The sequence below is a fragment of the Penicillium soppii genome (genome assembly GCF_028829465.1).
Source record: "Penicillium soppii strain IBT 18220 chromosome Unknown utg000001l, whole genome shotgun sequence".
NCBI lineage: Eukaryota > Fungi > Ascomycota > Eurotiomycetes > Eurotiales > Aspergillaceae > Penicillium > Penicillium soppii.
In genome coordinates, this window is record NW_026643231.1 from 1,262,558 (window position 1) to 1,283,199 (window position 20,642).

At 46.9% G+C, this 20,642-nt stretch overlaps 6 protein-coding genes across 6 annotated transcripts; 2 read left to right on the forward strand and 4 right to left on the reverse strand.

Annotated features, from left to right (window-relative positions):
• Window positions 1-368: 368 nt before the first annotated feature.
• Window positions 369-1,747, reverse strand: N7529_000474 (uncharacterized protein; the record flags this gene model as incomplete). Its single annotated transcript, XM_057236005.1, has 3 exons — window positions 369-415; window positions 471-1,519; window positions 1,581-1,747. 3 exons carry the CDS (start codon window positions 1,745-1,747, stop codon window positions 369-371), a joined length of 1,263 nt encoding a protein of 420 aa, XP_057102808.1.
• A 1,262-nt stretch (window positions 1,748-3,009) lies between these two features.
• On the forward strand, window positions 3,010-4,625 carry N7529_000475 (putative acyl-CoA thioester hydrolase; the record flags this gene model as incomplete). Its single annotated transcript, XM_057236006.1, has 5 exons — window positions 3,010-3,303; window positions 3,373-3,437; window positions 3,489-3,785; window positions 3,839-4,020; window positions 4,075-4,625. 5 exons carry the CDS (start codon window positions 3,010-3,012, stop codon window positions 4,623-4,625), a joined length of 1,389 nt encoding a protein of 462 aa, XP_057102809.1.
• Window positions 4,626-5,522: 897 nt separating this feature from the next.
• On the reverse strand, window positions 5,523-7,756 carry znfA (putative C2H2 finger domain protein; the record flags this gene model as incomplete). Its single annotated transcript, XM_057236007.1, has 3 exons — window positions 5,523-6,030; window positions 6,084-7,202; window positions 7,299-7,756. The coding sequence occupies 3 exons, from the start codon at window positions 7,754-7,756 to the stop codon at window positions 5,523-5,525; spliced, it is 2,085 nt and encodes a 694-aa protein (XP_057102810.1).
• A 4,538-nt stretch (window positions 7,757-12,294) lies between these two features.
• Window positions 12,295-13,804, forward strand: dspC (dual specificity phosphatase YVH1; the record flags this gene model as incomplete). The annotated part of the gene is made up of 4 exons (XM_057236008.1): window positions 12,295-12,338; window positions 12,449-12,676; window positions 12,943-13,293; window positions 13,363-13,804. 4 exons carry the CDS (start codon window positions 12,295-12,297, stop codon window positions 13,802-13,804), a joined length of 1,065 nt encoding a protein of 354 aa, XP_057102811.1.
• A 3,516-nt stretch (window positions 13,805-17,320) lies between these two features.
• On the reverse strand, window positions 17,321-18,120 carry N7529_000478 (AAA-ATPase Vps4-associated 1 family protein; the record flags this gene model as incomplete). Its single annotated transcript, XM_057236009.1, has 4 exons — window positions 17,321-17,435; window positions 17,482-17,555; window positions 17,619-17,903; window positions 18,010-18,120. The coding sequence occupies 4 exons, from the start codon at window positions 18,118-18,120 to the stop codon at window positions 17,321-17,323; spliced, it is 585 nt and encodes a 194-aa protein (XP_057102812.1).
• Window positions 18,121-18,503: 383 nt separating this feature from the next.
• On the reverse strand, window positions 18,504-20,237 carry N7529_000479 (nucleoporin NDC1; the record flags this gene model as incomplete). Its single annotated transcript, XM_057236010.1, has 1 exon — window positions 18,504-20,237. One exon carries the CDS (start codon window positions 20,235-20,237, stop codon window positions 18,504-18,506), a length of 1,734 nt encoding a protein of 577 aa, XP_057102813.1.
• Between the last annotated feature and the right edge of the window lie 405 nt (window positions 20,238-20,642).

The window sequence follows — 20,642 nt, forward strand, 5'->3', positions numbered from 1 at the left end:
TGTATACTCCCACCCACATCTGTCCGTGCATATTATAAATCGCTCTCTACGCACATCTTTCAATTATGTTCATACAACAGGGTACACATACGAAAACCCACCTTTCCAGCACATGTTGGCGGCATTTTGTCTGTCCGGTTTTTTTCAGCTGCATATATCACTCTTTCGTGCCGAACAACACGCACTACACATCCAGCTTGGACTCGATCTGGACATGACTTGCTAGAATTATCATTTATACTGAGAAAAGTCTTCTACAATACATTGGCAACATCACAGAATTTCTCGCTGTCAACAAATGTCACAATTTCATCGTATCGAACTCGATACGGCTCCCTGTAATAAGTAGACATTCACATTACTTCTTTTTACAACGTCTTCTGTGAAATGAGTGAATAGTTCTTCGGGTCCGACTCTGCAATTCAATTAGCAACTCATCTTTGAAAGACCCAGAGACCCAAACTACTCACCAAGCATAGTCTGATCAAACTCCTCAACCGAGTTGAACCCAGCAACACCCATCAGAATATCCAAATCTGCCAGCAAGGACTTCATGACATGCCTCACCCCATCTTCGCCATGAATACTCAATCCCCAAATCCAAAGCCTACCCACAAACACAAACTTCGCACCAAGCGCAAGCGCCTTAACAACATCACTCGCCCCCCTCACCCCCGAATCAAACATAACGAAGATCTTGTCACCAACGTCCTGAGCAATCCTCTCCAAAGCATCAAGACTAGCAACCGCCCCATCAACCTGTCGCCCAGCATGATTACTAACGACAATCCCATCCACCCCCAGCTCAACACACTTCCTCGCATCCCGCACCGACTGGATGCCCTTGATAGCAAACGGCCGCCCACCACTAATCCGCTTCCAGGTCTCCATCAACCAAGGAATCTTCTCCCAAGACCAAGCCCTTCCATGCCAAACAGAATCAATCCACTTTGCACTAGCAGCAACAACATCGACATCAGGATCGATTCCAGCCTCAGCGCATCTCTTCCTGAAAACAGGATCCGTAAGACCAAGATCCGCCCCAAACCCGCGGTAAAACGCATAATTCGACGACGCAACATCGTCATGTCGCCAGCCAAGCTGCCACGTATCCGTCGTGAGAATGAGGGCGTCGAACCCGTTTTCCCATGCGCGCGTCAGGAGCGAAACCGTAAGCTCGTCGTCATGCGGCATGTAGAGTTGGTAGAAGCGCGGTCCGGACCCGTTTGCTTCCGCCACTTTCTCGATCGAGGTGCTACCTGCCGTCGAGAGGCAGTAGGGCAGGTTTAGCTCCCCGGCGACTTTGGAGACGGCGGCTTCGCCGGAGGGGTGGTAGATCTTGTTGATTCCTATTGGGGCGAAGCCGATTGGTGCTGAGACTTTGTGGCCGAAGATTGTCGTTGTGGTGTCGCGGTTGTTAGTGTCGATGAGTTGGTTAGGGATTATACGGTGTCTGTAGAAGGCTTGTCGGTTTACCAGGTGGGTGTTGGACATTCCGGCATTGGAGGAGGCGTAGTACCTTTGTTGTTTTCTGTTAGGAGGTTTGTTGTTACATGTTATATAGGGGTTTAGGTATATACCAGCCGCCTTCGCTGAGCTTCTCTTTAGCTCTTTCTTCCATTTTTCGAGGGTCCGTATTGAATAATGGTGTTTTTCCTTCATTTTGTTTCCAGAATTGCTCGCGCTGGTAGAGACCCCATTGGGGTGTGGTGCGCTCTTTGATATGTGGGTTCGTGGGGTCACTCATGGTGGGCAAATTCCAATTTCGATTATTTGGATAAGTTTAATTGAATAAGAAAGAAGATACTTGAGGTTCAGTTTTGTTGCGGCTTTTTTATAGTTATAGATCAAGTATCTTATCAATGACTTCATTTTGACGCTGTCTGGCCGTTCTCGGGCGAGAGAACTTCGGATGGTCTGACTTCGGGCCAGGGGAGCTTAGTTTACCTTAATTGGACTTCATGCGAGATGGCAGGTTTTGGTTATGATCTTCACTGGCATTTGTGTTGAGCCAATGCTCTTACTGGCTTTACTGGTTGTGCCGTTGTGGTGTGTTGGCAATGCCAAGTCTGATTTCTGCGATGAGGTTCCATGTTCACTGCAGGAAGTGATTTGCGTATGTGACATTAATCTAGATTTAATCTTGTTCAGCAGATTATATCTGAGTCAGTTAGCCTTTCTAGGCGTGGTATCCCCGTTGTTTGCCCACTACTAAGATGGAATACAAGAACACGCTTTTTCGTGGAATTGGGAGTGTATTCATCGGGAACCCTAAGCGTTACTTGAAAGTTGGTCTTATTGACAAGAAGCAGATATTTCAATTACAGATAACATTTGTATAGAGATTTCGAGGCAACTTTGTCGCCATGAGCGCGCACGGTTGCGGTCGAAGAGCCAGCAGAGTACGCCATGGCCAATGATATTAATGAAGGCTAGTGATTGCATTGACAGACAGAGATTCTGATACAAGGCTTTCATTGGATTGAAAATAAATTCTCTGGAAATTCTGTGATGCACTCTTTTCATTCGATCGGTCTGATGGGTCAGGATCGTATACACCGACAATGAAACATAGACCTCTGCAATTAGTTTGCCATGAGTCTGGAATCTTGAACAGGGAATGGATAATTGCAGTGAAGAGGTGACCTTTTCGCCTGTTCTCTTCCTCTGTCTCCAGCTGCAAAGATTCAGGCTCGAAGAGTTCATTGTCGTATAAAAACATGGCGACGCTTAAATTGAATCTACAGACAAGAGATTGCTTGTAAGTGTTGGGTGCCATGTGTAAAAATTCTTTTCGATCCCTTTAAATTGCGGATATGAGATGATTTGGGGGTTCGAATGTATTGAAGTCGTCAACAACACTCGGAAGCGGTGACACATCTCGGCATTTATTTTCGTCGGCATCCGAGAATCCCCGCCGACCACGGGTGGACCCTCGGGACATCGTCATCTTTGCCGACTACATTTGTATCGCCTTCTTTTGTTTTACAGATTCTGTTCACATTCAGGATGTTTGGCATCAGAAGATCGGCGCTGGCGCGCTCAAAATGCCTGGCATCTAAGCTGCCCGCACGAACTGCAGTTGCAGCTAAGCCTTCATGTATCAATGCCCAGAGTTTCCACTCCACGACGGCGCAGGCGGGATCTCGAGCTACATGGATGCCTATGCGTGTTAAGACACCATGGATTGATGCTTTGACTCAAAGTCGCGAGGCCCAAAAAGCTGATGCACAGCAGAGTGGTCAGCAGAATATAAAGCCTGACCTGACGCCGAAGAAGATGTCTGACAGTTATTACAGCGCTGTACGTACATCTCGTTCCGATTAACGTCAGAAAAAGTTATATCTTGTGTTGATTCTGACTTTTCCTCAGGTCCTTCCTCTAGCCCAAGACAAATGGCTTCTAGACTCCTACCTCAACGCCGATGGGCATATCAGGTAAGTCTTAGATTCTAGACAGCAGGAACATGCCATTAACGATTTCGTTAGATTGGGATCATTACTGATGGACCTTGACGCCTTCTCCGGAGTCATTGCTTACCGCCATACAGGCGATGGAGTGTCAACTGTCACTGCTGCTTGTGACCGAATCACCATTGAGAACCCCCTAATGGAAATTTGTGATCTCGAGTTGAGCGGCCAGTGTACCTACGCTACGGGACGATCAAGTATGGAAATTTCGCTTCAAATCACCAAGGCCCGTCCGGAAGGAGTGGAAGCCAAGCCCGAAGATGTTCTGATCACCTGTGCGTTCACCATGGTGTCGCTGGATCCCGTCACCAAAACGTATGTTGTTTCTCGCCCTTTTCCCAGCAACAAAACTAACACAGCCAAATCAGTCCTGTTCCCGTGGCTCCACTTATTGTAGAGACTGAAGAAGAAAAGCGCCTTTACCAAAAGGGCGAGGAAAACTCAAAGGCCAAGAAAGCTCTGCGCACTCGCAGTCTCCTACAAAAGGCACCCGACGACGAGGAGAGCAACCTGATCCACTCAATGTGGACAAAAGAGATGTCCTACCTGAGTAAGTACCAACCAAGCCATCCAACCAACCAATTAGATAACCTAACAAAACCAGACCCCCAATCCGGAATCATACGCCCAGACAACCAAGTCTTCATGAGTGACACCGTCCTTAAATCTGCCATGATCATGCAACCCCAAGACCGCAACCGCCACAACTTCATGATCTTCGGTGGCTTCCTACTAAAGCAAACATTCGAGCTAGCCTTCTGCTGCGCAGCGTCGTTCGCGCACGCACGACCAAACTTCGTCGCACTAGACCCCAGCACCTTCGAGAACCCCGTTCCCGTCGGCAGCGTGCTCTACCTGCGCGCGACAGTCGCCTACACCGAGCCTGAGGAACGCGAGGGCGATAGTACCAAGTACACGAAGGTGCAGGTGCGCGTTGACTCCAAGGTTCGGGATGTTGAGCACGGCACGAAGAAGTCTACTGGCATGTTCAACTATACTTTCCTTGTTGAGAAGGATGTGCATGTCATGCCGAAGGGGTATGGTGAGTTTATGCTTTGGACTGATGCGCGTAGGAGGGCGCAGAACGCTGCTGCTATTGATCCTGCTCATAAGATGAGTGCTCTGAGGAGTATCAAGGATAGTGTTACTGAGTAGATGGATGGGTTTTCTTTTCTGTTTTATGCGGATATTTCCGTTGGTGCTTTGCATGAGTGAACATTTTTATGTCTCGGGGCATTTGGTCATAGATGCATGTATATGTACAAAACAGCATTTGATTCTGGAGAATGCATTCTCCTAACGCCTTAGATATCCCTAAATAGGCGCCTCGTACACTTTTTCTTCAACATCACTCCAATTTCACTTGTTATGTTACTGTAAGTCGTGGATGTCATTGAAAAGGTAAAATTTTATATAAGGCTACCATGCAAGAGATTTCTATATACAACGCCCTTCCATTTGCCACAGTTCCATCCATCTGTATAAAGCAGGGCGGGGAATATGTATAAAATATGAGCAGGGAGAACAGTAGAATAGAAACGCAGATATGTCATCCGGTCCGACCGGGCCTTAACCATGAAACCGACTCCATGTAAAAATGAGAACGAGAATGATCATGGTGATGATGACCGTATAAACCCTCCCAGGTCATTGCAATGCAACCGGGGTATACACATATTTTGATTCAAGATTCAACGCAAAAGAGATCCCTGTCCCGACGTAAACTCCCGTTTCCTCCCTCTCCAGTCCTTGGAAAAGGAATTGAAATTTCAAAATGTTCGTGGATATCATAATTTCGGGTTTTGTGCTTTTTGCTTTTTGAAGTGTGGCAACTTCGTTTTCTAGTGTTTTGTTTCTGGCGTTTGTCTGCTTGAGATTCGGGTATAGCCCGGTATGATGAGTATTGAGATAAAGGATGACGAGGATGAGGTGATAAGTGATGTGTGAGCTGGCAGAACTTGATCAACAGCAGAGAGTTGATTTTTCCGTCCAATGGTGGTGTAGAGGATTAGGATCAGATGCCCGAACAAGCGAAGCACGACAATTTGGTTGTCATTCTTCACTGAGGACTTCAGAAATAGCATTTGACGTCAATGACTTCGACCCATTCCCATTTCCACTCCTATCAATAGGTTCCGGCGGCTGCTCCTCCTTCATACAAGCATTCTCGAGGATATTGGTCCACTTGCCGCTGGTACCAGCATGGCTGTGCTTGAGATGCTGGCGGAAGTGGTCGGCGCGGAAGAACTTCTTGGCATTGTTGCACTCGCCGAATTTGTGCACCGTGGTCAAATGTTCGAACCGGCAATCCCAATCTGCCTGAGGGAAATTGGGGAATTCCTCGCCGCAGTAACCGCACGTATCGTGTGATGCCCCGGCGCTTGTTTGGCAAGTTTGGGCGCCTGATGCGTGGAATGCGGCTTGGTAATTCACCAGCGCGGCACAGGACCAGGAATGACGTCTAAGGTGGAGGGAGTTCTGGTGTCGTTCAGCTTCGTTTTTGTTCTTAAAGCGGTTGTTGCAATATGCGCATGCGTATTGCTTTTCCATCTCGTGCGCACTATGTTAGAGTTAGCTGAGGGGGTTCGTTAACCTGTATGATTGGAGACTCACCGTAAATCATCTTGGTTGTCAAACTTCTTGGGTTTCTTGGGACAACAATCGCAGATGAACAGTCCGCCAATCTTTGGCACTGCAGGCTTAGGTACGTTCAAAATGGTCGTCGGCACAGACAATTTTCCTGTGGCGTCCGTTGGAGGCGGTTCCAATGATGCTGGGCCAGGCAGTCTTGCAAGTACAGGCTGGATCACCGCAGCTGGAGAGCTGGGATTGAGAATCGACTTTTCGTGGAAGGTGTCGAGATCGGAGCTTGGCGAAAGACCCCCCGGGGATAGCCGGTCGTAGGGAGAAAGACTGGTCATACTGCTTCCTCCAATAGACAGCGTAGATGAATAAGATCCAGAGGTTCGAATGCTGAGGGATGATGCGGCAGATAATGTCCGCTGGCTTCTCGGATAGTTAGGGTTGACCGATAAGCTATTCGTGAACGGATGGCCGCTCAATCTTCTCTGCGACAGATCGCCATTGCTCGTAGCGACATGCAAAGTGTGTCTATCATCGCTCAACGGCTCGCGCGGTGGCGAAGATGCCCGTCTCTTCATACCATGTTGTGACTCCTGATAGGGTGGAGTGGGTTCTCGAAGGATGAACTGTCGCGGTGGCGCCGGCTCATCAGTCGAGAACTCGCCCTCAATATCTGAAAACACACCCTGGTCATAGCTCCCACGATTCGATCGACTTGGGAGACTGATGCTGTCCTCTCGTGAAGGCGTTGTTCCACGGTAGCGACGCCGGTTGACCTCCCGCAAAGACCCCTGGTCGTAATCGAGTGCTGATGACGGTGTGTTGCTCTCCACGCTTGGGCTTCGGCGTTCGCCATAATCTCTCCAACCAACCCTGGTTCTAGGGGAAACGCCTCCGGACTGAGGGCTGTTGTACCACTTCACATCGAGTGTTGATCCTTCCAACGGCCCTGGTGATGGCAAATTGCTTCGTGACGGAACAGTGAGAGCAGATAGTGAGTTTCGGTTTTCTGTTCCCAGACTGATGGACCCTCTTGGTGATACTGGCTTCGCGATTTGTGGTTTGCCGATTTTTGATAAGAGATGTTGATCGTAGGCATTTGATGAATCTTTAACGCTCCGCAATGAAAAGTCGCGCTCGCCACTCAAACTGTTAGAAAATTAGCGATCCATATAGACCTAATGAATGAAAAAAAGAAATTGCCAGGCTGCAGGCAATCGCAGATTTCGCGCATTAGGCGCTTACATTGAACCCGTAGGATTTGAATTGACAGCCATTGAATTTGGGAATCCGTCAGTAGCAGGTGGAGGCGGTTCAATCGTGATCTGAGTTTCGGGGCTTCGCGAAATCACACCGCTCTGCCTCCCTTCCAGTTCATCGATTTGCATTGGATCTCCTTGGGAGGCTGCTTCCAACCGTCGGTGATTTCCAAGCAGACTTGAGTTCGGGTTGATAGGTGGGAGAGAAGTCGATGGTTGCGAATTTGCGTGCTGCCAGCCTGCGTCATACCCCATATCCAAATCACGGATTCTGACAGGTGGCGGAAGTGGCGGAGGAGCAGTGTTCATGCTATTTCTTGAAGCTATGGGTAAAGGGCCGTGCGATGAGAATGAAAACTCGGGCATAGCGTGAATGGATCTTTCGGAATAACGGCGTCTATGTTCTCTGAAATTATGAAAGCTCGAAGAAAATCGAGATTCCATTCTAGAACTAGAGCCAGGATCGAAATCAATACGGGCCGGCTGTCCACATGAACCCCAAGCTGAGATGGGAAAGAACCACGAAAAGTGAAGGTTTTCCACTCTCTTTTTTTTTTTAAAAAAAAAAAGGCTGAGCTTGAAATCGGAAAGATAAGTCAGGTCAAATGAAGAACTTGTAGCAGCAGTAACCCAATCCAGTTGAGTGCAAACGTCGGTCGTGGAACCAGCGCGGATTCTTAAGCGGACCGTTATCCAGCCTCACGATGAAGAGTTCTCAGAAAGCCCAGCTTCTATATAGTTCAGGTGCGACAGTCACGAGAAGTATGCAGTGTAAGTCTATATTGCAAGTCAGATGGCGAACGGAGAGATAATTAAAGAGCTGGGGCAATAGGGCTGAAGACACCTACCTCGGGACCCTTGGGCGATTCGCCTCATAAGATGAAACGTTTCCCGCAATAGTCACACGGAGAACCGGGTTTGTGTCCCATAGAACTTGGCCTGCAATTCAGACGCGCGCGCACATAATTGAAATATAGTGGAAAATAGAACAGATGAATCACTAATGATTGTAGAAATTTTTGAAAAGGGATGGCGAATTTTAACATCAAAAGATGTATCAAGACGTTCTTCTAGTTCATTGGCTCCAAAAAAAAAGAGTGAAGCTGAAGTTGGGAAGCTGGAAGCTAAGAGAGCTGAAACTAAGATCAGTGAGGATTTGAAATGCGCGTAGAAATTCGGGCGGCGCAAGCGATTGGATCCAACCAAGTAGTAGTAGAGAGAGAGAGGGGGCAATTTAGGTGATCTCATCCTCACCCAAGGGAGAGAAGGAAAGGAAACGATGGAGAAGTTCAACTAATCAGAGGCAAAGAGGCAAAAAAAAAAGAAATTGAAACATACCACAGGTCTCGGACTTTTAATGAAAAAAGACTGACGTGGAAGTTGGGTATATGTGTATATGTATGTATCGTGTGTTTGTTTGGTAAAACAGATTACATACGAATACAGGGGTTATTTGAGTAACTGGGTATCTTTAGTATCTTTCTAATAGAAATATAATTAGGTATAATTATTATTTAAATCTTCTTCCAAGGTATAACCTAAATAAATAAATAATACCAATCACAATATATATCAAAAATAATGATACAACGTGGAAATATGCCACGTTGGGATCGAAAAAAAGGGCGTAGGGCACAAGGCTGGAAATCAAACCCTTTCAGCCTTAACGGACAACGCCGGCTCTCGGTAATTTTTTCTTCTCCAGTCGATCCATTGTTCCAGGTGCCGTGGTTTCGTTCAGCTCTTTACCTGGGTACCATAATAAAAACATCTAATTATTGTACAGCCCGTTAAGGCGAAAGGGACAAACTACATGGTCCAGCCCGCTGATCTATGTGACGCTCTCTACCCCATATGGAGTCTTCACGGTTGGTATGGACGGGAAGCCAACCAAAGCATCCCAGAAAAATGACCGTGCGGCCAACTTTAAGGGTGGGGGGTCTTTCGTATACGTTGGATTGGACGCCTCGCAAATATGATCGGGATAATAGGTGGTGAGTGAATGTCAACTAAAAATAAGTATACTAGTCATACACTTTACGATTGAACTACTCTTTCAATCCCCGTCCCAGTAACAAGTCGCATGCAATTAGATTGGTTTTTATTGGCGGTCTGCGAGGACCAAAGGTGCCGACAGAATAAGGGGCCTATGATTTTCGGTAAGTAAAAAAATACGGCTCGGTCTAAGTTGGACCAAGTAGAATTAGACCAAGTAGAAGCGACAAAGGCTACGAGGAACCATGGTTTGTGGGTCATGGTTATTATGGTTTGATGTAGATTCGGGCCAAGATGACCTTGAAACCCATAATCTTGTGCCAGAGAGGGGTATATGCGGAGTCACGCCTCACGCCTCTCCATGAGAATGAAGTATAGATTGGCAGGGCTTTGAGCAAAATTGTACCAAGTACAGTAGCCAGTGATAATATACACCGGAGGGCTTAGAGGGCTTGGCATTTAGGCTTAATATTTCCCGGGGGCGCATACGACATGAGGAACCCTGTTGATTGGATTGGGGGGGAGAGGTTGGATCCTGGCCTGAACTGCACAGATGATCATGCAATCTGGTAATCTGTAGCACAACGTACACCACCTAAAAGTCACTGAGTGTTCAAGAGCACAAATGTATATTGTGCGAGTATCAAACGAGATCTTGTGCAGCGTCGGAGGATTCGGCCCTACATTCAGAACATTCTTTTGCCTCCACAAAGAAAAGAGCGGACAATGCTGAGTCGTCGACCTTTGACCCACTGATTTGCTAGCGTACCCCACTTGGCGCTCTACATTGCATGCACTGCCACACTGTCGGTCCGCCTGTCATTTGGCCGCAGGGGGTGTGAATTTTGACTGGTGTAATCAAACATTCTAGGTCGAGTCAGACATGTAAGGCTTGAAGTCCCTACCCAAAAAAGGCTTCCCCAAAATGGGCTGATCTTGGATGAAAGGGAAGGAAAGGAATAAGAACGTTAGAACAACCTTGGAAACCCTGATGTGCCCAGGTGCCCAGAGGTGCAGGGGCAGGCTGAGTAATCGATTGTGACCCACATCAGCTTCGAGAACAAAAATCTCTGAGCCTTTTTTCCCAGAAAAATAAAATAATTTCTGGTGCCTCGGATACAACAGACTTGTTATTGTACACTCCAGGTTTGGGTCTACTACAATATTATACAACATTGTATGTAATAATGGGGTTTCAATGAGATGAACTCTATGGAACTTTATGGTTAGCCCTACACGTATGACTTCATACTACAGGTGGATATGAGCAATATTAGATCTCCTGATTCGAACACTTGGGATTTACTGCGTTTCCCTTGTCTCAAATATAGGCTATGATTATGCAGTGTGTTTAGGAGTCCACAATTGGCTCCGCAAGTCAGGTAGAACACTCAAAATCGGGAGTTGTGATAGCCGGGCAGTACAGCTTGGCAGACATTCTTGATTCAACTCATGGTGGATTCAAAAAGGTCTAGTTCAATAAAGTTTTGTGACTTCACACTGATCGTCGCCGTCAAGCACCCCGCTGGTGTTCCAGGAGCCGCCCTTGACTCATTTAGGCAGTATGACTGTGCTGGCTTTTGGTAGGTGAAAGCTACCCAGCAAAGTCATGGAACCCCATCACGGCGCGTGTTTCTGCACTTCGCTTAAAGAGGTGATCATCGTGATGACAGGCAATAAAAGTCCCTGGCGAATAGATGCCTAAGAAGAGGCGTCAGCAAGACCGAGGTTACGTAGTTCATCCCACTGATGACTTGGAAATTGCCTGGATGTCCGAAGGGCATTGTACACGAAAGTTTGTTGCATCACATCTGAGGCGCAGCCAGCCTTAAGCCCTAGAGGGCTGCAGCCTAGAAGCGCGTGTTACACTTTTTAATTAACAATGCAACGTGACACATGTCAGCCTCCTTTAACTAATTAGTTATAGTAGGGCGGTTGCTATAGCTTTATCCCCTCAATGCTCCATGGCCCATTTGGGAGTTCCCCGCGGTAAGTCTAAAACTTAATTGATTTGTTTCACTGGGATTCCCCCTTACAGCAAGTATGGCAAATCAGATCATCGGGTGGCGAGGTTAGTTGTCGGGACTAAACAACACTCGATATTGCGGCGTGTGTCGCCGCTCGGCTAGACTGGTCTTTGAGTTTGAATGTTATACATTCGGAACTACAGAATATGTACTTCTGTTTAATTCCAATCGCACATTACAACCCTAGATTAAAATAACTGGGGTGGGCGACCATCTGTGAATTGTGAAGGGTATGTTTCATAGCGGTGAGGAAGGGTACTGTAATTGCACCTGCAAGCGAAGGTCTAGCTGTTTCTAGGTGAGTCTCGACCTCAAATAATTATCCAAAGAATAGGGATTGTCTAAATTTGGTAGATGGCAAGTCTCAAGTTATTAACAGGGTGGTATTCTTCAACAAGCGTCACGCCTCACCATCTTGCATCTTGAATCGCCATGATCAGATCATAGGTCATCTCACTAATCCCGCTCGGACTATAATCGTTCATGCTCATGAAGGGCATGCTAACAAATTATGACACCGACAATGGACAGTGACAAAAGATGGTCATCATTCTGGAAGCTATTCAGACTCTCACATTGGGTCACATGACCTTTTCATGAGGTGAATTCTATATAACAGTGAATATGGATCAATTCAAATTTTCCGATCAAAACCTTTGCTGGATGCAATTGAACAAAATTTAGATTGTAACGTCAATTATTCTTTGCCTTAAAAACCATAGATAAAGTACAAGAAGCACATAAAAACTATATAATTGCCTGAGGCAGCAAAGTCACCTGCTTTGTCATACCCTTGCCCTATCAGACTTTTTGAGTTTGGCAGGTGCCGAGGCTCAACCTCCGCCTTTGGGATAGAAGAGTACAGTCAGTGAATACTTGGACCTCAAGCCTCAAAGATTTCGACTTCCAAGTTCCATTTTGTCTATCCTCACTGCCGAGTCGCAGTCAACCCAGTCCAGAATGGCCATGAATCAAATAAAAGGCCATAATATCTATATTGGAGGGTTGGTCACACTTCACTGATATCCATTACTGGGATGGTTATTGGATATAAATCGGACCAGCTCCATGTTTGGATGTACTTGTTGGTCTGTTGCTAACCTGCCATTTGTAGTATTTTCAGTCTCAAAAACCAAGCAGCATTGACACGTGCAGACATCTCGCATGTTCTGTCCGTGTTACATTTGAATGAAGCCGAAAAACAAGAGACATTTGAGCCATATCAGCATCTTTCCATAGGAGTCGATGATGTCGACGATGAAAATTTATTGGAACATTTTCCTGCCGCTATCAAGTTCATTCAGTCCGGTCTAGACAGCGGTAGAGGTGTACTTGTGCACTGGTAAGTCAAAACACAAGTTTTCTATGTTTTACTTGCCGAAAGTTTCTCTCGGCTCTTCGATTACTCTTTTTTCCTGTTTGACGCACACTTATCAGTGGCTTCATGCCCCCTACGTCATCATGTGTCTATCAATCATGATCTACACGATGCTGAGTTTCCCGCCTAATTTCTATAATCGTTGGACCCTGTTTTTGCTAGATATTTACTAGTCGTGCCTGGAATTGCCCAACAAGGAAAGATACGCAATGGCTGATATGATGGTCCAGTGCAATGGGGAAGTCCCGCTCCGCAACCATTTGCATCGCCTACTTGCTCCACCGACAGCCGGGGGCCCTCACACCGCAATCTGCCCTTGCCCTGGTCCGCGAAAGCCGGCCACTTTGTGAGCCCAACGATGGCTTTATGCAACAGCTTGAAGTATACCATGAAATGGGGTGTCCAGATGATGTCACTGATCACCCAGCATACAAGCGCTGGCTGTATCGCCGCGAGGTCGAAGAAAGTGTGGCCTGTGGCCGTGCCCCAGAGCTGAAGTCGGTTCGATTTGAAGACGAACAACCTATGCGTTCTCAAGAAAACACTGGTCAAACGGTCGAGATCAAGTGTCGCAAATGCAGGTTAGTCCCACAATTGCAGATCTGTATCCATACTTTCGAGACGAACACTAAATTTTCAATCCCGTCTAGATTCAAATTGGCAACTAGCGCATTCATCGTCCCGCATGAAGAAGAGAAAAAAGACACTGCCAAGACCTCTGCGACCGCCGAGTGCGGCCATGTATTCCTTCACCCCCTAAAATGGATGCGCTCAAGTCTCTTCCCATCTGAGGACGCCGAGGCTGACGCGGATGCAATCTACGGAGCGCATCCCGACGACGCTCCTCTCTCCGGGCGACTTACTTGCCCCAATCCTGTGTGCGGGTCCAATGTCGGCAAGTTCGCGTGGCAAGGCCTTCGATGCAGCTGTGGTGGTTGGGTCGTACCCGCCATCGGTCTGACCAAAGCCCGAGTCGATATCGCAAACCAAGTCAATGTGTCTCGGGGACCAAGGGCTAATCCTGCTATCCGCCTCCCTCCGGGCATGCGGGCTCCGGAAGTTGCCCATGACTCTGGACGTGGTAATCTTTGAGATGACAGGACATGAACGCCATGTATGCATAGTTAGATTTACGATTCATGAAAGCTTAATGTGCCAACTTGCGTTTCTTCACATTCTCATTCTGCTTATGGTTTATGTTTTGTTTATTTTTTTTTTCTTATGGTTTTTTGGTATCAAATAATCATGTGCCAGTCGAAAGCTTTCGCTGGGCTGGTTGCAATAGGGGTATACGTCCCAATTCGGGCCTGAAAACCCACACGGAGCGCACAGCCATATTGCCAAGTTTCGAGCAATTCTGTTGTACATTTCGCTAGTACCACGTGCATTATGTGGAGAGTGGGCATCATTGCGGAACGTAAGAATTATCCCTCTGGGTTCTAAATCTAGAATCAGCGAGAAAGGCGATCAGATAGCGTGGCTTTTGAAACACTGCCTCCTAGGCTTCCAGATCATCCCGAACCCGAGAGAAGGCTCCTTCCGTACGGAGTACTCTTGCCCAGGTACGATTAACAAGCCAAATTAGGCAGCAAATGGGCAATATGTTCCTGCCGATCCCTATTGCTTTGATGACACCAAGGCCGCCATGTCTCTCAACTCTAACCTCTGACGTGCTGCAAATAGAAAAACATACATCTTAACATAAGCTCAGAGACAGATATAGAGTAATACAGCATCGGCTGAACAAGACAAAAGTTCTATTTCGAACCCATAGTAGAATTGAAATCAGGTCCGGCTTATCCTAGGGCTGCACCGCATATCACATCTACATCCAATATATACTGACCGGAACAGATCCCGTCGAATAACCAACCCATGGCCAAAGAAGTGTGCCCATTACAAGATTTTATGGCACTTACAGTAGTCGCGCGGCAGGAGCGAGTTTCCCGAAGCTCAAAGATCCACCAAACACATACTCCACTCTTCTGTGCATACAAAATATTGTACTCTGTATTACTATTGTATATTGTATGTGAGAGTTTCTTAGCTGACCCACCGCTGTCAGGTCAAATTTCAAGGATCAGAGTCACGCTCAATGACGCCTTGGATTTCACTTCATTTCATTCCATCCTATTATTTTTTTTCCTTTTTCATTTTGTTTCTCCCTACCGACTCTTCCAAGGTTTGGAGCAGAAGGAGGCTGTGCAAAGCGGGTCTGTTTCCTATGCTTCCCGATTGGTCTGTATTAGTGTATTGGTTTTACCGGTATTCGGTTTGTTTGGATTTGTTACTGGGGTATTTTGGGTATCTTGCTCTTACTTTCAATATTTGTTACATGTACTAAAATGGAGTTTATATAGTCACAATAATGCTAGTTGATATACACTAGGCTACTTTAATTTACTCTTGGCATCACATCATTTATCACAATAATCAGAATATCAAAACATACATATGCACGTCGTACTCTAGATGTGATTGGCAATGACCCTTCCTAGTGGGGGTGGGGCAGTGCACTACCTTGCAGGGGGGAAGCTAACGGGTGGAGTTCCTATCTGGGCTGGCTTGGGACCGAACAATAATAACTTACTTACAATCCTTCAATCTGCATCGTTACATAGTTCATCAGGCCGTGATCGCCCGGTGTCGATCGCCAGCATCTCACTTTGTTTGAGGCTGTCTGGGATTAGGCTATGATCATTCGGTAATTGATGCTCTTGTATGGTAGACTTTTGTATAATATTGTAGTTCTCTTGACGGGAACATGCCTGCGACTAGACCTAATCACATTCGAATAACCCGAGAATGTCGTTTTGAATGCCTTTTTACTTGGAAATACGTAAGTTCATTATTTACTCGTGATGTTATATGACGGCCTGCTCCATGTAGAGTGAACTTTAGTGTTGAACAAGCCCTGCGGCCCAGTTCGACCTCTATCTAGCCGCTGGGCAATTAGCCAGCAGGCTATCACAGGTCAACAAAAATAGAATCTAAGTTACACTCAGTTCATATCTCTAAATTGAATGCCTGGGCAATGGACGCGCATATCATGCACCGTATACCGCATGCAGCCGTGAAATCAACAACAAAAATGGCATTAAACCCTATGGGTGCCTTGCTTCTCCTCTTAGCGGCTTAGCGTAGCGCTACGTCCTTTATATATGCATCTAGAGCATATAGAGTCAGTCTAATTTACCCCAGGTGCATTAGTGTAGAATCCTTTACCTTCTAAATCAGTTAGGCAGCACATTACTTTGGCTCAAAGCTTTGAGAAACAAGTACATACTTGATAGTGAATAACTAGTGAATAGTTACAGCTAATATAGATCGTGGCATTGCCAGGCAACCTGATTGTTCCTTGTGCCGCGTAAGGCAGACATGCAAGCTTTAAGTTGGAAATGGCAGCAAGGTTTAGTAGACATTCCATGCTGCTGACTATCAAATGCAATATACTCGGAAGAGTGTCACAGGCTGCTATGATGTCAACGATCTATCCTCCGCTCGCACATAGGCATCCAAATTGATAGGCAGTGCCCCAACCTAATCACAAGATCAGAGGCCAATAACCCTCAAGCATTTGAGATAAGTCAGGTATTGGTGATGAAATACGCTTGTATTAGTTGACAGAAGGCTAGGTTATAGCATGCTCCGGAAACATCGGGGGTAAGAATACCAGTGTTGTATTTTGAAGTCGTGTATATCCAGGTGTCTGTATACTACCAAGATAAGTCTGTGCGTCAATAGAGTCGGCCTAGTGCCGCATTAACTTCCATGGTTAGCGATTTCGTCGGAGAGGACAGGAACAGGGCAAGTAAGCAGCCCACTAAGGCTGATGTTGTCTTCAATAATGATGGATGCGTGAGCTTCGCCTCAGTCTTAGGCAGGACCCGCTTTAGTGCTTATCCTCCCCCGCCTTGTGACGACGGGCAGGTCATGCAATACGGTATTGTCGTGATAATAAACTATTTGTTTATAATAATGCTGACGGTTTCTTGTATCAAGGTATGTGTAATTGGGCAAAATACAGTCAAATATAGTTAGAGTAGAGTATGAAGGGAAAATAGATATTTCGCAAAGAGGCGGTTTGAAAGTTTGACTAATGGATCCTGCAGGATTAGCTACTTGGTTGAGAAATGAGTGATTTCTACTGTACATGGGACGTAGAGTTCGTGCCCGAGTCTACGGCGCCCTGTGCACGGATCGGGACCATACAACATCACGAGTTTGAGTTAATAATTCCCCGCTAGAAGTCGTATGACTCGAAAAGGTTCGCTCGGGAAATTTAATGAAAGTTAAGTTGTACAAAGAATCGAATCGAAAGGATACAAGGGTTTATACCTCGATTTGTCCCGCAAGGCTGCGGCACCATTTCCTGCGGCTTGATCTAAACAAACAGGGTTGGTAGATAATTGTCTGAGCATTGTAAGAGGCAGTGCTTGCCGTAGACATCGACTTCCAATTGAACCTTCATGGCTCTGCGGTACATTGTGGTTTCCACGAAGCCGAGCTGCCCAATGTCGACAAAGACACAGCCGAGCCAATATAACGGGTGTGTTCGGGCTTCTGATGTCAAGCCATGACTACACGAGAACAAAGGGAAAAAAGTGTTTAAGGGCTTCCTGATGGAACAGAGGGGAACAGTGAAGGGTTCTTCAATCTTTCCTGGTTCCGTTTGGCCATCTCAATATTGCGCAGCCGGTCGGTGCGCATCTGATAGAAGTTTCTGTGTCCATTAGAAATTGAGCCATGATAATTTCCAGCATACATACTTATGCAATGAGTAGATTCGAGGCGAATCATCTGGTTTTGTCTCCGTGCCATTATCCTTTCGAATGGAAGCAATCTGGTGAGGGTCAGTCAGCGGTTCGCGCAAGGATATGGTCTTTTATCGAATGCAATCACTCACTTTTTCATCTCGGTCTTTTTCATCATCTTTCTTTGCTTCGGTGCTAGCTTTGTCCTTGTCTTTAGATTCGTCTTTGTTCTTATCTTTATCCGCTTTATCGTCCTTGCTAGAGGCCTTCTCGCGCTCTTTCTTTCGACGCTGCTTTTCTTCGTATTCTTTTTTAACAATCTCGATCTCCTTAGCCACCGCCTCTTCCTTGAGACGTTTGGCTTGACCTTCTGTGTCGATGATTGGAGAGCAGAAGTGCCGGTCTTGAAGATGTGCGGGGCACACATAAAAGAAGTCCTAGGAGCTGAATTAGCCTCTTAACATACACAATAAATGAGAATTCGAGTAGAAATAGAGTAGAGCAATGGTCAGGTTCGGTTTGAAATATCACAAGCCACCATACCTTGTTATCCGGTGTGATCATCACAGTGGATGATGGCTTGTAGCAGATCATGCACGCCTTTGCGGATGTATCCGCGACGCGGCGCACATGGTAAACGTTGGTCAATGACATGATCTAAGGCAGAGGAAGCTATTTTATCCGCACAAACTCAGAAGCTGCTGTTGCTCTCCGGTCTACGTTAGAAGTGTAGATGGACTTGTTGAGTTAGCGTTAGTGTCATGTGACCCCAACTTGCGCGAGCAAAATATATAGACGTACTACACGAGGAAGGTATTGATGGAGACGTTGATGGAAATAAGGTATTGATTCACTAGATCTGGATTTAAACCAGCCAACACCCAACACCCATCTGAACAGAACGCCTGACCATGCATTTGTCCACCGAGACCAACCCCAATAGAAACTACAGATAACAATACATGAGGTGGTGTGAAAGAAGATCATGAAATATAGTAAGCGTTAAAGAACTTGAAGCAAACGGATCATAGCGGCAACTACTCTGATTCAATGCCAGCAGCTTCCTGCGCCAGCCTTAAATCTTTGCCGGCAACGCCGATATCCCGCAGATAGGGCTTGAAGGCTTTCAGCACATCGTTGAGACCGCCCCGAAGGGTAGCCAGCAAAATCTCCACATCGGGGACCCGACGAGCTTCTACCTGTGCTTCGGGATTGCTAGGTGACGGAAAATTGACATCCGTCCAATGAGCATCTAAGCCACCCTGGTGAACAAATGCATCCAAGGAAAGAATAGTTTCCGTAAGAAGTCGGACGGAAGACGGCACATCGGCCTGGACTTTACCATACGGGTCTTCGGTCAAGCTGGCAATAAGGAGTCGGGTCAAAGACTCCACAGCATCTACGACCGGTGACAAGGAAGACTCGGGTGTTCCAAAAACAATGGCACACAGGCGTTGGGAATATGTTTGCCGGAAAGGTTGACCAATGGGCGAGCGAAGAAATTGCACCAGAATAGGGTTGATGTCCTCGGGTTTATGAGTCGTAGAAGGACCGCCAGTAAGAAGCTTGAACTTTTGAGAGGAGCCAATAAGTTTCTGCTTCTGCTTCGGGCTCAGCATGGCTGACGATGCCCGGTCAAAGACATCACGGACTCGGGCCCGCGCAGTTGGGGTCCAGTCTTCAGACTGACCCAAGGATTTGGCCGTTGAGCTGAATGCATTGCCAAACTTATCTTGGCGTGAAGTGGCCTTTGGAGCAGTGGTAAATATGTTGTCATCCTTGATCGGATCGGATAGTCGCGGGAGATTGTGAAGGACAGGCTCTTGTTTCGCGGCCTGTGGCGCTGGTTTGGTAGGAGCAGGGTTCTTGCTTATCTCGATGCGAGTGTTGACAGCCCGGATAACCTCAGTGGTTGCAGCAAGGACTTGGGACCAGGCAGATCCATTCTCGCGATCAATTTCATTGAAAATGGTCTTCCGGCGATCGGGAATGCGCTGGCTGATCAAACCGAGTTCCCAGAGTGCGAAAGTCTTCACCACCTCCTTCTTTGCCTTGAGGCCATTGATTAGACTGCCATTGGGATCCTTGGCATCTGCTGTTAGTGGCTGGCCCCGCTTCAATGGCTCTTTTCCAAGGAAAACGGAATAGAAGAGGTTGGAGCTTTGCCAGCAAAGAACAAGCAACAATCCTGGTAGTAGAGTCCGGAAGAAGAAGTAGGGGAAAATTGTAGGAACAAAGCTCTGAGGTTCGGCTGCCGACCTTTGGAAGCTCCAAAACAGTTTGGCGAGGTACAAAGACCAGCCCCAGGCGATCCGCCTGAAGAAAATAGGGTATATCACGAGGGTGGCCGCCGCAACAGCGATACCTCGGAGAGCTCCATCCGCCAATTGTTGCGGCAAAACGTCCTGCAGATACTTGGAGGTTGGCCGCACTGGATGAGTACGTTCATCATTCGTGTTAGAGCTGCGCTCCGCGACAGGCACAGGCACACGGTCGTAGTCATAATACAAGTGGAAAACCGCCTGCACGCATGCGAGAATGATATGGAAGGAATGGAGGTAGATCGGGCGTTCGTTCAAGGTCGGGCGCTCGTGTGGCTTGCCGTGCTTCACAAGTTCGAGATTGGCATTCGGCGAAGATGACCACACGTAGATCAAGGTGAACCACCATGCCGAGAAAATGTACCAGCCGAAAGTTTGCGCAATTTGGAGTAGAGAGAAGGATCTGAAAATTCCGAACGATGATCCAGCTGTTCTCGAGCCAATATGCATTTGACTAACGCGAAGGACGAATATGGTAAGAGAGGAGATGAAGATCAGAGCAGTTCGAACACCGCAGCTACCGATGGGGAACCATGACCAAAAGACTAGAAAATGATAAAAATAAGTTCTCCGTTCGCCTTTTGGATTTCAGTTCTTGGGCGGGGCCCGGCGAACCAGACTCGGTTCAGTCCGACGAGGTTGCGAAATACTCACAGGATGATTTCTCCCCAATCGCAATTGCAATGATATAACACACCAAAAGAGAAAGCGTAGACGCATGAACAAATCTTCGGTGTAAGGCCGAGGTCAGGATTCGCCTATACGGCCGAGTCTGAGTGACAGCCATGATGCAAGCTTAGGAGTGGGATGCGCTCGTGAAAGAGAATGAGTTAAAGATTAGAGCATGATCAGAAT